The 17,060-nt window shown below is 48.0% G+C and overlaps 2 protein-coding genes across 3 annotated transcripts in view; one reads left to right on the forward strand and one right to left on the reverse strand.

Moving 5' to 3' along the window:
• Nucleotides 1-788: 788 nt before the first annotated feature.
• On the reverse strand, nt 789-16,961 carry IL17RB (interleukin 17 receptor B). The gene is made up of 11 exons (XM_086697927.1): nt 16,474-16,961; nt 14,232-14,256; nt 13,348-13,488; nt 11,352-11,479; nt 10,773-10,899; nt 8,846-8,893; nt 7,330-7,472; nt 6,907-6,975; nt 5,763-5,862; nt 4,042-4,140; nt 789-2,887 (listed from the first exon to the last, which is right to left on the reverse strand). Exons 1-11 carry the CDS (start codon nt 16,531-16,533, stop codon nt 2,373-2,375), a joined length of 1,455 nt encoding a protein of 484 aa, XP_086554053.1. The 5' UTR covers nt 16,534-16,961; the 3' UTR covers nt 789-2,372.
• The window catches only part of CHDH (choline dehydrogenase), a 41,003-nt gene continuing 40,588 nt past the window's right edge, over nt 16,646-17,060 (forward strand). For both annotated transcript variants that reach the window (XM_086697923.1, XM_086697926.1), the window contains exon 1: nt 16,646-17,014. The gene's annotated coding sequence lies outside the window, so the exon portion shown is untranslated. The remainder of the gene's footprint in view (nt 17,015-17,060) is intronic.

A 17,060-nucleotide genomic window follows, 5' to 3' on the forward strand; every position in this document is an offset into this window, starting at 1 on the left:
CTTTTTTTCTGTTGGATTACAAAAAAGATAGTGACCATAGAGGTTTGGATTTCCAGAGGCAAAGATTTAAAGCTGGGTGGGCCGGCTTTTGTTACCTGACATGCTTCCAGGTGGGCTTGGGGAAAGAAAACAGTCATTATGTGACCAAAACAACAAAAACTGAGAAGGAAAATTCATTTCCTTCCTAAAGCCAAATAGAAATAATTCAGGTATAATTTCGAGTTAACTTCTGTTGTAATTACTACTAACTTAGTCATTGAGCCCCCCAGTTTTCCTATACCTGAGGAACGAAGAGAAAGGTTTTGGAGCTCTTTGTGCCCAGTACGATTATTTGACCTTAATCTGTGAGCAATCTGAAGCAAAATCTCAGTACAGACAGCTAGTAGCACCAGTGGTCCAGGCCTTGGTGAAGCCTTCCTGGCCCCAGGAAGAGAAGGCATTGTCTGGAGATGGGAGTCAGTCAGCAAGCACAGCACTAGAGGCTCAGAGACCTGGGGGCCTGGGAGAGTGCCGGATCCCTGCCACCCCCTGCTGGGTACCTGCTCCCACCATCTGCTCATCCAGAACTGGAGATGGAGGGGGACAGAGAGACAGAAGTAGGGATGGATAAGAGATAGAAGGAAGAGTGGAATATAGAAAAAGAGAATAAGGGTGGTTAGAAGTCTTAGGATGTGGAGAAATGCTGGTACCAGATCATTTGCATAAATGGAAGCATCTTACATACCTGCTCAGTAGGTCAGGAACAGGGAAGAGCCCACCAGTATAAGAAAACAACTTTAACATGTTGGTACTATTGAAGATGTGTGCCTTCAATTTGAAAATTATGTGTTCTTTTTTTTTTTTTTAACAAAATATACAATATTGATCTTATTTATGTATCTGGGCTGTTTCAACACAATTTATTAGTGGCTACCTAATTCCAAAAGCAAAATGTTAGTTTTGTTCATAATCTTTTTTTTACATAATAACATATTGTTGTTATAACTGGTAGATGTTGATTCAGAGGACGTTGGTTTCTGATCCAAGTTTAGACATAAGCCATGTCCGTCGTCTTTTACCAGCACTTTATTAAGCACCATGAAAACAGATCATGACAAGTGAGCTTAACCACATTAAACATATTGTCTCAGCCATTACTAAGTATCTGCTTGGGGAGCTGAACATGGTGAGTTTTCACTCTGTGCTTCCTTATTTTGGTTTTTATTTTATCCATAAGACATGTATTAGAAGGGGTGGCATGGCCCTTTAAGGATAGTTTTGACACTTCACGAATATATTTTAACAGTCATCCACCTGAAACTGAGCCACGTTCTAGAGCAGATACAGGATTGCATGTGTGAAAGACCAGCAATCTTAGAAAAATGGGCATAACATAAATATAAGTAATATATATAGCCCCTTGGTAACCTCTGCATTAAAAGGATGCTTTTAGAGAAAGAAGTTGGAAGACTTAAAATATCATACATTTCTATGTCATGGAACTCTATGGTAATTTAAACCATTATAACTGATTTATAAAAGACTACTTCAAGAGGGCTAACTTTCTAAAGAGCAGGAACAATTTGTGTTTTGAACATGAAAAGTTAACATAATAACCAAGAAACTGAACTCTTGACGTGACCTCTAATAGGTAACTTTGGGCAAAAGTTGATAGGAGGTCTGCAAGTAATGTATATTGGTGTCCATGTTAAAAGTCACCTGTACAAGAATCAGACAGGTCATGAATTAGTTCAGAGAGGTCCTATACAAGTGCCAAATAGTATGAGCAGTTACCTGTATGCTATGTTATCTGGCCAGCAGAGATGAGTTCAGCTCGTTATTCTGTATTCTGTCTTTTAAAATAGTTTTTGTACGTAATAGAGGGTTTTTCACCTATGAAGTTGAGTGAATTAGTGAAGCCTTCTTAAATTTGATACTCATTAAGTTTAGAAGGTTACAGAAGTAAAGTTGTACCTACAGTGCAGTGCATGGACTGTTCAAGATTGGATGTTTGGCTGGAAGATGCTTTATCACTGCATTATCAAAATGGTTATAATTTTGCATTATTACTCTCCTTGATTTTGATTTAGCTTTATAATTTATAAATTTAGTTTCTGTCCTTTAGTTAATGCTACAGTAGTTAGTATTTATAACGGTTTTATTGGCATGAAAGTTTTGATTAAGCTAAGGCATATGTATTTAGTTATGAATCCTCCCTATATTCCTATTGCTAAATAAAGCAGGTGTATGTAAAATCCTCCCTGCACGTAGTCCATACAGAAACTTTAGAATCCTGAGATGCTTTCCCCCTATAATGTGGAGGAGTAGGAAGGCTTCAGGGCCCCTCATTTCTGGGTGGCCTACATGGAACAGGCTGTCAGCCTCTTTCCCACTCACATGTGCTGCTCGACACGGAGAAGTTCTGTACAGAAAGCAGGAGCATCCTTCATGAGGCGGTACTTGGGGCAGACACTGAGCGCACTGTACTCATCTTTGGTATCTGCCTCTCTAAAATAGACCACCATGTATTTGCAAAGGGGAGTCTGGTTTCTCAGATCGCTGCAGAAGAGGTTAAAGGCAAGGGGGAACAGGTCTTGGGAGTTCTCATGGGGGCTGCCCTCACTCTTGTCACAGGTACTATCACACATGGTGTTGACGTCATTGGAAAGTAGGAAAATGATTTTATCCACTGCTTTCTTCTGAGTGGTAAGCCACTGCACTGGACCCATCTCTGCTATTTTCTTTTTCTGCCACTCTTCAAGAATAACCTCACTTCTGCAGTGGTTTTGAAGAAATTCAGTGAAGTGACACACTGTGTGATGGAAGCATATTTCAGATGGGTAAACCACAAGAACCTTAATGGGGGCCAGGAGGGTGGCAGTAGGGAAGGAGGCCTTCTTGATCCTTTCTGTGGGGGGAAGAGAGCGTTTGTTAGCTAGGAACGGCACACAGCAGGCCGTCACTCTAATCTGAACCACCACTAGTAAATGAACCCCAGGGAGGGAATATTGGCTGAGCACCAGGGACGTTGTTACTGCCAGCAAGGAAAATACCCCCCCAATGTTCCTTTTGAACATACCACCTGAAACACACTGATGCTCAACACAACCTTAAAGATGCTCTAAATGATGTATTTTCAAGTCCCCATCACTACGTCAGTCTTCTTAACCCATATCTTTTCAAATGAAGTCACAGAAACTGTTTAGGTTGGAGGTACTTTGTTTTAGGTGGGTGGTTCTAACCAGTATTACATAGTGTCCTATATAAACAGGGCTACCTGACCTGTGCCCTTCACATCACATTTTGAATTAAGTCAACTCAGTAACTGATCCATCTGATGCCTGCAAATGGTAGTCTTTGTGTGGTTGTGTTAGGTTAACTGGTACCCCATTTCAGCTGGAACTTGACTGGAATTCTGTACGTGCTACAGAACAGAAACTACATACGAAAGTACTATAGCTAATACAGGCCAGATCATATCCCCTGAATAGAAGTATTCCCAAGGTCAGGGTTCCACATGGCTTTCTTACTTAGGTTATGAGATTAATCTTGTTCTGTCCACAACATCACAAAGGACTCATACGGTAAAAGGAGAAGCAGTGGGCTTCCTTCTCGCGTGTATCTGTATAAATACTCTGACTTCTGTATTTAAGTTCTTGATGTTTAAAGAGTTGGCAAGGACCCTGAGGTACACGAATTCAAGTGAGTATTGTTCTTATGCTATGGGACAATTATTTTTAAAAAGTAGGAACTAGCTTGGAGTACCTGTTACAGGCAAAAATGCAATTCGCTATTCGCTGTCTTGTGCCCATTGTAGTGCTTGTAGGTGCCCCAATGGTAAAAATGAAACCGGTGGTAGTCACCGGATCGAGAGGTCCCCATCCCTGCTTTGCCTTGGTTGTGACTAAGTCATCATTATCAGTATTTTTGGAGAGTTCTAGGGCATTACATCAGTGCTCTTGCCTTGATGCCAAAATGTAACTGCTTCTGGAGGAATCTTTTAAAAAATTCACTGTTATTTCCTCATTCAGGTTTCTTTAAAGAACTAATCATAACACTTACTGTGCCTCCATATTAAGTAGATCCCAGCCGCCAGCAACGCTGTGGCCCCCAGCAGGGCTGGGAGGAGGAAAGGCTGCCAGCCACCCATCATGCTTCTGCCTGGAGAAAACAAAGTTGATTTACTTTCAGCAAAACAAAGCCAAATTTATCTCCTATTTGGAAACAAGATTTTTACTCTATACTCTGTAGCAGTTTAGATTTCTTTTTTTTTTTTAACGTTTATTATTTTTTTTTAATTTTCTTTTTTTTTTTTTTGAACGTTTATTTATTTTTGGGACAGAGAGAGAAAGAGCATGAACGGGGGAGGGGCAGAGAGAGAGGGAGACACAGAATCGGAAACAGGCTCCAGGCTCTGAGCCATCAGCCCAGAACCTGACGCGGGGCTCGAACTCACGGACCCCGAGATCGTGACCTGGCTGAAGTCAGACACTTAACCGACTGCGCCACCCAGGCGCCCCCGTTTATTTATTTTTGAGACAGAGAGACACAGAGAGAGACAGAGCATGAATGGGGGCAGGGTCAGAGAGAGGGAGGCACAGAATCGGAAGCAGGCTCCAGGCTCCAAGCTGTCAGCACAGAGCCCGACGCAGGGCTCGGACTCGTGAACCGCGAGATCATGACCTGAGCCGAAGTCAGACACTTAACCGACTGAGCCACCCAGGCACCCCGAAGTTTAGATTCCTATTAACACCAAGGGTCAGTAGATCTCTAGGGGGTCTTCAGATTGGTGCATTTTTCCGTAGAGTGTCCAGGCCATTTGTTAGATTCTCAAAAGGGATATGGGACCCAGGAGGTTAAGAAAGTTCTGCCAAAATCATTTTGGCTTCTTACTGCACTTACATACAGGCGTTTTCACCCTGGTAACCAGAGTTTGCATTCAGGTTTTTTGTTCTTTGATGAATTGATGTTATTCTCAGTGTGATTACTTAATACATGGGACACACAGATGCCATTTTTCAAGGCTGTTTTGTTAGACTGACAAACACGGTGGGTAATGCCACCTCCCACAGGAATATCTGTCAGGTAAGCTCAGGAATCCATAGGCACTGTGCCCACACAGAAGTCAGGACTGTTAGGCACCTAGGTTGTCAGTTTGTTGGGCTGAGTTTCTGAGAGTAACACTTTGCAACTTTTGACTCCCGCCCGGGTTAGTTCTGGGAACATTTGTCTGTCTGTAATAAGAGAACTACCATCTCTAAATCCAGAAGGACATTTTCCCCAAATATGCTGCTCTCAGGCATCAGTGAGGTGTGTCTTTGGGGGCCAATATTGCTAATTTGTGGCTGAGTGACCATATCAAATTACAGGAACAGGCCGGGCCACTGAGGCTGGTAAGAAAATCACAGTGCGGTGAAATGCACATTCCCTCATGGACTCAGTCCTTTAGCGCCACTGACTTTTCAGTAGGTCCTTGTAGCACAATGAACATCCATTCTGCGCTGTTTATTTTTCCCCCTTCTTGTGTGCATCCTCTTTCATAAAGGATCTCATGGTGGATTCGCAAATGAAGCCTCCATTCCCGATCAGCTGTCAGGGCCTCTGGCATGGTGGTGTGGACATCTTCCCCTGCACCCCAGCCCCTCACCGTGTACACAGCAGGGGCTCCTGCACCCTCCTGCAGGTGCATGCCCACCCTGGCCCGTATTGAATGGGGTAGTGCTGCTGGGCCTCTCAGGCCCTGAACCTCTCTGATCACCCTGCACAAATGGCTGGGCACTTACGACCATCCAGCGGGAAGGAGATGCCAGTCTGTGGGCAAAGCACAACTGTTCCTTTGCGTCGGATGCAGTCATTGCCACAAGTATGGAAATACGGAGTCAGCTGAGGGAAAAACAAGAGGCTTGGGAAGCTCGCATCATGCTTCAGAGCAGAAGCTCAGCATAATGCCTACTCCCACCAAAATGTCTCCCCCCTTTCTCTCCTGGTTTGAACCGCACCCCCACCCCAGCATTGTAATAGGGTGAAAAAAACAAAACAAAACACATTTTTTGCCTTGGTCACACTTCCATAACAAAGCCCTAAAATCCAAACCAGCAACCTGAGACCAAACACCTGACTCCTGAATTGTGAATGTAAACTTTGTACATGTTGCTAACATGTTGGCTTCCTTATCTAAAAGGGTTAGGTCACAGCCTAATACATATACAAATATTTCCTCTAAAAAAAAAAAAAAAAAACAACTCGGAGCAGTAGAGCTCCTATTGACAGATATATCCTCCGGGACTAGGAAAGTCTGGTTCCCTGGAAAAGGGGTGCAGTCATAATATGCAGACAGGTATCTGCTCCCTCTGGCGTGCCTGAGTGCTACCTTTATGTTCCAGGGAATGAAAAACAAAAGCTCCTTATGCCTTGGGTGTGGCTGTGTCCCTCTATGACCCTCCATGTCCCCACATCATAAACTCGGAGCTGAAAGAGACCTGAGAGCATCTGCCCGGGCCAGCTTCCTGTTTTCCAGCCGACTAGACTCATGCCGAGAGGACAGGCAGCTGCCCTTCAAAGTTCATACGCTGCTCGAAACCCAAACCTTCTGATTTTAAATCCTTTGTTGCTTCATTTTGCAGTTAAAACCGAAACTTGGGAAAATTAAATGGTACTCCTGTCTCGGAAGTTCTCTGAGGCTCTGTGACTAAAACGGAAAGTCAATAGCCACTAATAAAAGCAAAAGGGATCATGGCCCGAAGGTTTGCTTCCACCTTTGCCTCCATAACGAATGAGGCAAGGGTTCCCCACTTGTTGCTTAGTGCAGGCAGCCGGCAGAAGCGAACCGGGGGTGGGAGCTCATCAGTGCCCGTGACCGGTGGCCTGTGCAGCAGCAGCCAGTCCCTCAAGCGCCCCTGCCCTCGCGGACGGCTCGGTGAGCCTTACCTGGACCATAGCACCTTCACTCTCCCCAGTCACCGGGATCACCACAGAAGTTCGCGTTGGGGGTTTGTTCTGGGGCAGATTGAATGAGACAGCATGGAGAATCATGAGCCAGGGGAGTGAGAACCAAGATTGCCAGTGAAAAGACTGCTCTTCCCAAACTGACTCAACTCCTCAGACTCTGCGTGAATAAGCATTCATTTCCTACTTCGGATACGTCTACCTCTGGTTGGTTTTAGATTCCCAGGGACTTGTGTTCATTTGTTAAAGGAGTCAAAACAGCCCCGCACACCTAGATCAGGGACCCACCCGCCTGTGCCGTTACAATGGAGAGCCTGTCAAGGGAATCCTAGGGGACTTGCATTTTCCTCGTCAGCAAGGTGAGCAAGGCTGGGGGTGGTGTTAGGAAACGAAGGGAAGAGGTACCTCCAGCACGTTAGAAAACCCGATTACAATGCGATTTTGGATGAGAGCCATGTATTTGTTTCCAAGGGGGCTGGTTGTAAAATTCACTTCCACCACCGTCTTGTTCTTCTTGCAGGCAGTGACGTTGGGATCCCACAGACTTCCTGAGTCCAGAGAGAATCACATGGACGGTGTTGCAAACTGCCCCTCATTTAAGTCTCCCAAAGGGCTTGGCCAAAACATATCTAAGTTCTCTGGCATGCGTGCATCCAAGGGCTCTCTGCACAGTGTACCTTTTACTAGTCCTTGCTCCCAGCATCGCAAAGTACCTGCTGCCCAAGAAAGTTTAGGGGCCCCATATCACCACTTTGCTGAGATAGCTTCCCTGGGCTGGGGGCGGGGGGTGGTGTTGGAGGCACAGATGGGGTTCTACTACTCCCTTCAATTCTCAACATCCATTTTGAGTTAAGGGTTGAGGTCAGCATTTTTTCCTTTCCAGGATGGGGAGGAGGAGCCCCAGGCCAGAAGACATGTTTAAGGTTATAGAGCGAGTGGATACCCTGACAGGCCTACTCAGTGAGACAAAGTCAGTTGTTTGATTTTTGGGACTTGCAAATCAGTACCAGGTTAATTTCCAGGAACAGAAGAGATGGGAGTGTGTGGTGTTTTCCCCACGGGGGAGAGCATGTCAGGCCCTAGCTCAGAACCGTCTTTGGAGGGGGGGTCTAGGACTGATGGAAGGCCCTCAGAGCTCCCCACACCCACTGTGCCCTCCACAATCCAGATCTCTTTTGGTGGGAGGCAAGAAAGGAAGCATAAGCTCCAAGTCTGCCTTCCACGAAGGAGTCTGTGTGCAGTTCAGTCTGATGGGGTGCACAGGGATGCCCGCTGGGTTGGGGGTGCGTAAAAGTTGGGGATTGGTTCCCTCATGTGCCACTAGCCTCATTAGCATCATAAGACTGTATTACCCAGAAATTTACAAGCACCCTTGTGAAATCCTTGGAAATCGGACACTTAGGACTGATTATCCTCAAGATACTTATTTCAAAACTCCAAGGATAGAGGCAGATTCTAATAGTTTAGCCTGTGAGAGGTGAACTCCAGTGAAGACACAAGTTGAGAATATGCTTTGAGGTCATTACTTTAGCTAACACTCCCACCTCGAATGCTTGCTAATCCAAATGGAAGGTTCATTGGGCCCCCAGGGCCAGAGGTCAGTGGAAGGACTTACAGATTCCCCTCCAGTCAGGAAGGGCCTCCAATCAGCACCACTGTAAGTGCAGTTTGTACAGCGGGTGTTTTTCTGTGACTGTTGGCTCACTACCTAAACCTACTCAGAATGGGTCCTTCTCTGGACAGGCTGCTTGACTGAGTCGGCACAGTGCTGGCCAGGAGTGCTGGCCAGGGATCAGCCCTCTCCGTGCAACTTGGACACAGAACTCCCCTGCTCTGGGCCTCAGTTTCTTCATGGAAGATGGATTGGGTTGTGCTGGCTCCAGGTTCCTCTAATGACGAAAGCAAACATGTATTTACTTACCTGCCTTGATGCACTTTTTTTGGTATTTCATTATGTGGTCTAGGCAGCCTGGAGATTTGAATGGAAGTTTTTACGTTAGAAAAAAAAAAGGAAGTGCTTCACTCCCTCACCAGCAAGCACACATGCACACATGCTTACCACACTTGTAACAAATTGCCAGAATACTCAAGATGTGAGGTAAGATAGCAAATTTAAATGGGACGCTAACATTTGGCATTTGGTGGTTAAACAGAAGACTACCCACGAAGTGATAACCAGAGTCTAATTTAAATACAACCTTTATCAGAATAGTATCTATGATCCCCGGGAGAAGACTTGAACCTTTGAAAAGGTTTGATAATATATGTAAATACCGCCTCTTCCAGGAAGTGGAACTCAATCCACCCCACACCCCTACCCCAGAATAGGGGGACATTTAGTCATTTGCTTTTTTAAAAAAGTCATAGTAGAGAAATGGAAAATCAGTAGATTTACAAGGGAGATGCCTGGCAGGTACCACTTAACCAAGTGACGATGGTGAACATGACCAGTGACGTGGTGTGTATGTCACCCGCCCCTGATAGGAAGCGAGGACAAGGACACTCGACCTCTGCACTGTCTCTCCAAAAACTCACACCCCCAATCTAATCAGGAGACAAATATCAGACAAACCCAGACTAGGGGACGTTCTGCAGGATGCCTGGCCGGCACCCTAGATTGTCAAGGTCCTGAAGAACAAAGGAAGACTCAAACCTGTTACCAGAGGAGACCGAAGGACACGAGGACTAAATGGGACTGGCACAAAAAGGGGGCATTCATGGAAAAGCAGGTGACATCCAAATAAAGTCTGGAGTTTAGTTAATAGGGATGTACCCATGTTGGTTTCTTAGCTTTGATAAACGTACCACGGTGACATCAAAGGTGAATGAATGATCAGGGAAACTGCCTGAGAGCTATATGGGGATCCTTTGGACATCCACACAGTTCTTTGTTTTATCTTTGCAACTTTTCTGTAAAGCTAAAATTACTCCAAAATAAGACATTTATGTTTTTTAAAATGGGGTTTGGTCGCATCAAGAAAGCTGGAAACTACTATGTAGTAAGTTGTGGGGCAAAAAGAACACCCTGGACCACACTCTCAAAGAACAGCAAGGAATCAGAAATTTACCCCATTTGGCTTGGACACCTTGCCAGAGGCAGAGGACAGGAGTGGAGTACAGAACAGGTGACCCATCCCAGGTGAGGGTGGCATGGGAACCACTGTAGCCGGGCACCATGCTGGCCCCTCTACACGACACACGATCCTGTCTCATCCACGCGGCAGCCCCGTGTGTGACCCTGAAGGCGTGACACTGGAGGGCTGGTTGTGTGCTGCAGCATAGGGGAAATAACCCAGTGTTCAACCCAGTGCCACCTGCATTTCACTGACAGCCCCGGGGGCCGACTGGGGTCCATGTGTCCTCAGAGACCCAGCCACTCCTCAAACACCACAGCCAGTGAGGAAGCCAGCCAACACTGGAGCCCACATTGTACCCACAACATTCTGCATTAGTGGCAGATGGTTAAAGTCACTGATCAAGAAGGCCCAGGGTTGGGACGTCAGCTTCACTCTTCCTGTGTGTGTAACCCAGGGCAAGTCACTTAAGCTCTCAATGTCTTCATCTATCCAACAACCTCAGGGCTGTTGGAAGCTTTGGTGACAGGATGCACGTCAGGTGCTCAGCTGGTGCCTGACACAAAGGAACAGGCTTTTCCCTACTTTTTATCTGACTTCCTCCTCTCCCCCACTCTGTGAGTGAGGCATAGTCACTACTGCGTCTCACAAGGAAACCAGACTCGGCGAAGCCAAATGCCTTGTCGAGGCACCCCAGCCTCTCTGTGCCAAACCACACACCAGACAGCAAGCATCCCTGCAAGACAGAGGATGACAGAGGAGTGAGGGAGTTACCTGGTGAGGTGAAATTCACAGACATGGAGGGGCTGTCTTCATTCATATTTGCATTGGGGATATTGTGGGCCCCAATGAAGTAGACTGTGTTCAGCTCCACAGGAAAACCTATGTAGGAAAACGTCCACTGCAAGGCAAAGCAAAGAACCCCTGAATTCCCAAAGCACTGCAACGCAGAAATGTAGTGCCTTTGTGTGCTGCCCTTTCCATTTATAATTGCATTCCTCTACCTACTGCTGAAACTTCTGTCTCCAGCTGATGTCTACTACGGGAACAGAGCTCACACCATTTGCCAGTGTAAGTCACAGAATCAGAGAAGTGTAAACTTTTAGAGCCAGGATATAATTTAAGTTCAGCTCCCCTCACTTTGTGGATGGGGAAACTGAGGCCCAGAGATGCTGACTTGCCCACGGCACACAGCCCAGAAGTGGCCAAAAATAGGATTTGAACCCAGGCATCCTACTCCAGGCTCCAAGCTGTGGCCGCTCAGTAGCCTGTGTGTACTGCACGTCACGTCTGCCCCCCAAGCAAAGGGGCGAGCTTTAACGACAATTAGCCGAAGTGCCTCAGCGCGCTCACTCTGCCGCCAGAGGGTCTGGTCTGAGTCTGGAAGGCTTCTGTGTAATTGCACCTCACGCAGCTGTAGGACTGGAGGTTACTCTTGCCTGTCACGCAGATCTTGGTGGCCTTCAACAAGCGGATGCTGGCTGCAGAGACAGGCAAGAAGGCAGCTGTTTATTTAGCACCTACTATGCGGCCAGCTTGATGCTGGAGGGTTTACATGCCTTATCCCAGTTCATATTTACAACAGTCCTGTAAGGTACACACCTTTGCTGTCCTCTGTTTACAGATAGGGTGAGTGAGGCTTGGGGGATTTCAGGGAGCACTGCCTAAGCTTACAAAGCTCACCAGTGGCAGATATGGATTTAACTCCAAAACCCAAGCTCTTTCCTCCTCACTGGTAACCCTCAATTTCACAGGATCCTGCAAAGGGGACTCTGGCTCTGCACTACCGTGGGTGTCTTTTAAGAGGAACAGGCCCCTCAGAGTGTCATCACCAAACCATGCTGTTCTGACTGCCCCTCCCTCCCCCTATTCCCTGCCTGGAAGGCTGACCACTCCTTCAAGGCCAAGCTCTCCTGTAATAACAGCTAACAAATGCAAATGCTCACTCTGTACTCGGTGTAGGGCCATTGCCTCACTGCACCACCTAGTTACGGTGCTCCCTGAGGACCCTCGCCAGCTCCCCGCTGCCTCCACCCCATTCAGATGGAGCACAGCTCCTTCTGGGACCCCCTGACACTGAGCCTGTGCCCCTCTGCTTGCCTCCCCCCGTCCTCTGAGAGCCCTACTGGGTGGGAACTGTGGCCGCCTCACCTCTCTGTGCCTGGCATTCCTGAATTCCTGACTTGATGGAATTGAACTGAATTGAGTGGGTGGAAAGCAGAGACATGGGCTTTAGGCCCCCAGGATTGGTTCATTGAAAGAACTTGCAAGCTGCCTTGGGGGAAATGCCAGGACTTTCATGGTGCCATTTGGGAAACAGAAATGTACCTGAGCCAGCACTTTTCCTAAACTTGGTGGTGGTTGGGGGCTGGGGCGGGGGAGAGGGAAATCATCTCTGCACTCACTCTGTTTTCTTCCACAAGATATAACAAACCAAAGAGTACACAGATCGTAAGTAGACCACATGATGGGTTGTCACACTCACGTAGCCAGTACCCAGGCTGAGAAACACACCAGGAATGCCCTTCGTGCTGTCAGTTGCTCCCTACCCAAGAAGAACCACTACTGTGGCTTCCAACCACTTAGTTCTGCATTCAGATGTGGATGTGGACTCTGGAATCTGGTGTCTTATGTTTGCGAGATTCATTCATCCATACTGTGTTTAGTGACAGACCATCATACTCATTGCTGCATCGGGTTGGTTCTGTGATTCCAATTCTACCGTCAGGCATTTGATGCATTCCATTTTTTGGCTGTTATGAATAATGCTACCAAGAATAATCTAGTACAGCAGCACCCCACCCCCTTACTCACAGGGGATATGTTCCAAGACCCCCAGTGGATGCCTAAAACTGTGGAGAGTACTGAACCCTATCTACATTTTTTTCCTATACACACATACCTATGATAAAGTTTAATTTATAAATCAGGCACAACAAGAGATTAACAATAGTTGATAATAAAATAGAACAATTATAACAACAGACTGTAATAAAAGTTATGTGAATGTGATCTCTGTCTGAAAATATTGTGCTGTGCTCGTCCATCTTCTATGTGATGAGGTGAAGCGAGGTGAATGTGGTTGGTGCTGACATAGCATTAGGCTACTATGGACCTTCTGAAGATACGTCAGAAGGAGGACCGTCTGCTTCCAGCCTCTGGTTGACCGTGAGTAACTGAAACCATGGAAAGTAAAACCACAGATAAGAGGGGACCACAGTATGTGGCTTTTGGTGCACTTGTGTATTTACAGTATTCTGTTTGGTTCCTGCCAGCGGTGGAATTAATGGGTCACACAATCTGCACTTTTCTGCTTTAGTAGATGCTTTATTGCTTGATGCAGACTTACCATCTGCCCGGAGTACCCAGCTCACATTCATCAAAATTGAATAGTCCTCCATTGCAACTCCGCTTCTAACAGGTTCCACTCGGAGGTCCCTCAAGTCTCCTGGGGTCAGAGTGTGTTGGACCATCCACTCTGGAGACGGTCCTGGAAAGAGGCAAAACTGCCTAAGATGCTCTCCTCCCTGGCCCTACCCAACGCCATCTCCTCTGAGTGGCCCACCCCGATCCATCCTTTGCTCCCTATTCATCTCTTCTTCCTGCTAAGGCAGCACACGTCTCTTAGTGCTGGCTGATTTATGGCCAAGGAGATTGGTAACCTTCCGGCCCCACCCCACAGGGCACTTGGGACCACCCCATGCGCCTGTGCACTTAAGGATGTATTTAGCAAATTTGACATGCTTGTCCCTCATGTATCAGCCTGGACTCCAGCCAGCTGGCCCACACAACTCCCACTTCCTAATCACTGGTGGCCCCAACCCTCCTCCAGCTCACCTTTTTCCATCCACAATTCTTGGGCAGGAGCCCACTCATTCTTCAAAGGCTACCATCTCAAACACTCCTCCTTCTCTAAGACAGCTGCTTCCTGTTCTCCATTGTAAGTGACCTCCTTATCACAGCACTTGATCTCCCAGAGCGGCAGCCTTCACTTTCCACCATGAACGGGGATTCCGGCCCTGCCTGTGCCCCTCTTACTGGCCAGGAAGCCAGCCCATCTGAAACACTGGGAGCTCTGCCTTGCTGGGTAGAGGCTTCATCCACGTTGGCTAACAAAGCAATGTTTCACCCTCTCCCTGGTCTCCAATGACCCAGTGCCTGGATTTGGGCCCTCTAAAAGTCCACTGTTCTGTTAGTATAAAGCCCCAAATACCCATTCCCTAGCACACCTACCAGGTTCAGAGCCACACTGAATGGTCTGCAAGAGAGAAAGAAACAAAGTATTGTGTTGAATGTCAGCAAACTATAAGCCTTCATTTGCCAAATTAGACAAAACACCATATTTTTCTTAAAATGAATATACAAGTGGCAAACTTTCAGAGAAAAGTTGGGCTGGTTCCACTTCAGTTTAGGGGAGACTAAGCTGGCCCATCGTAGGCTACGATAGACCTTAGATTAGCTATCAATATACTTAGATCCTCAAGCCTGCTCATCGCCACACTTAAAAACTAGAGTTGGGTCTCCACTCCTGTCTTTGCCTCACCCCCTTTCCCTGCTATAAGCAGGGGTGATCTGGACCATCATAAAGACCCCTTCCCACTCTAATGTTCAAGTGTAGATTTTGAGGACCATCCAGAGAACCTATTGATTCTCTCCAGGTTAAGGACTAGCTGTGCCAAGAAGATAAATGGAAGAAAGTTATGAATGCAATCCAAGGTGCTGTCCCAGTGTCTTTAAAATATTCCTCCTCTGATACAAAAGGACTCACCTGAGCTAGCTATTCAGAAAATCAAAAAGCAGTTGTGATTTCATCATGTTATCTTTTGAAAAGAGTTTTTAAAAACTCTTGATCATTAGTGCCCAAAAAGGCCAGTACTAAATCCTTTAGGGTTAATGGCTCATGTCATTTTAAGAAACAAATAATCACTACTTTTGTTTTGGAAGAAAATACTGGATCTAAAATATTTAACTTTCAGGCAGCAGCAAGTTCCAGTGACAAGACCCTATACAATAAAAGTCAACCAGCTCTGGGGCGCCTGGGTGGTGCAGTTGGTTAAGCGTCCGACTTCAGCCAGGTCACGATCTCGCGGTCCATGAGTTCGAGCCCCGCGTCGGGCTCTGGGCTGATGGCTCGGAGCCTGGAGCCTGTTTCCGATTCTGTGTCTCCCTCTCTCTCTGCCCCTCCCCCGTTCATGCTCTGTCTCTCTCTGTCCCAAAAATAAATAAAAAACGTTGAAAAAAAAAAAGTCAACCAGCTCTGGAGTCTGATCCCTCTCAGCCTGTACATTTCCAAACATCTTGTAAGACAGAAGGTAAAACTTTTGATGGTTTGAGTAATATGGGTTTGGGTGAAATCGTTAGTCCCTCATCTTTGTCTTTTTAAAGCTGAACTCCAAGTAATATCAGACATTTTTTTAAACAAATAAGACACCATAGTGGGAGTTGAGTTCTTGTCAAAGGGCTGGTGAGACAAATTTTAGGAAGAAGCAAAGCAACAAGGAGCGTAGCTGGAGGCACCAGGGCACATGATCGGGGTTCATCTTTCCATAATCATGAACAAGTAACCACCATGTTTTACGCTCTATGCTAAGAGAGCAGGGATATAGTTTCAAATGCTGTTTCATAAGATTTTTCTTCACTAGTGAGCCAAAAGATTCCCTCAATCCTTCGAGGCCCTGGGGAGAAAAGGAAACCAGCCAGAGTTCAACAGATTACTAGCTCTGGGTCATGGTACCCTAGCACAGCATCAATCAACATGGCAAAAAAGGGCAAGCAGTAATGGAGAAGCAGGGTTTTTTTTGTTTTGTTTTGTTTTTTAACGTTTATTTATTTTTGAGAGAGAGAGAGAGAGAGAGAAAGAGAGAGAGAATATTCTCTATAAGTATGGGAGGGGCAGAGAGAGAGAGACAGACAGACAGACAGACAGACTGACAGAATCTGAAGCAGGCTCCAGGCTCTGAGCTAGCATCACAGAGCAGGACGCGGGGCTCGAACCCACGAATCCCGAGACCATGACCTGAGCCGAAGCCGGATGCTTCACCGACTGAGCCACCCAGGCGCCCCGAGAAGCAGTTCTTGTACCCAAAAGTGGGCAGACCTCGATTGCAAGCGTAACAATTAACAATATTGAGTGCCTACCATGTGCCAGGCTCTTTGCTGCTGCCTTGCAAGCCCTGTCGCTGTTCCTCACTAGACCCAAGTGAGTCTTCCTTCTACAGATGAAGACACCGAGCCTCAGTGAGCATAAATGACCGAATCCAGAACACCGGCTGGCATTTGAGCCCGGGGCCCTCTGATTCCGACGCCCCTGACTCAAGCCTGAAGCCCAGGACGGCGTGTCGGGCTGACCCAGAGGGCGCATGTGTGCCCCTTCCAGGGGGCCCTCGGAGAACAAGCATGAGATGGGGCGTCGGACGCCGTCAGGGTCGGGGCTCCAGGGACGGAACGTGGGAAAGGGGCGCGGGCGGAGGCTTACCGGCTCCGTGGACACCAATCCCCAGCACAGCGCGGCCAGACTCAGCAGCGCTAGCGACATCGCGGAACCCCCTTCAGCCCCCGGCCGGCCGCACTCTTATCTCGGCGCCCGGGGCCATCCCTCGGGGCCCCGCCTCCCGCAGCGCCGCCCCGGCCCCGCCGCCCGCGCCGAGGGCGGACCCCTCTCTGGGTGGCAACGTAGGAGCGCCGGGGCCCGCCTGCCGGGGCTCGCGGGGATGGGCCACGTCCCAGAGCCTCGGGGCGCCTGGTGGGCAGAGCACCGGCGGTCCCGGCGCGCTCCGGGCCCCGTGCACACGTGGGAGCAGTGAGCCAAGTGCAGGATTGCACACGCGCGCTCGGGCCAGCCCGCAGACCCGGTCCGAACCGCCCGCCAGTCGTTCCCCTCCAGGCCGCGGAGAGCGCGCGGTGCGCCGGCGCCGCCAGTTACAGGGTAGCGGGGCGAGGGCCCTGACGCCGCCGCCGCCGCTCCGCCGCAGCACCCCCCCCCCCCCCCGCCCCGCCCCGGGCCCCAGCTGCCGAGGGTGAGTAGCATGGGGCGCGCCCCGACCCGCACGGCCCTGGCCGCAG

Source organism: Puma concolor, chromosome A2 (assembly GCF_028749965.1).
Source record: "Puma concolor isolate L17-30 chromosome A2, mPumCon1.1.hap2, whole genome shotgun sequence".
NCBI classification, from domain to species: domain Eukaryota; kingdom Metazoa; phylum Chordata; class Mammalia; order Carnivora; family Felidae; genus Puma; species Puma concolor.

What these genes read in the sequence shown, in the direction of transcription:
- IL17RB (XM_086697927.1), bottom strand. Translation starts at nt 16,533, where the DNA reads ATGTCGCTAGCGCTGCTGAGTCTGGCCGCGCTGTGCTGGGGATTGGTG. An exon ending in CTGGGTACTCCGGGCAGATG is followed by an intron (nt 11,480 to 13,347) that starts GTAAGTCTGCAT and finishes CTGTCTCTGCAG; the next exon opens with CCAGCATCCGCTTGTTGAAG. An exon ending in TGTGAATTTCACCTCACCAG is followed by an intron (nt 8,894 to 10,772) that starts GTAACTCCCTCA and finishes TCAAATCTCCAG; the next exon opens with GCTGCCTAGACCACATAATG.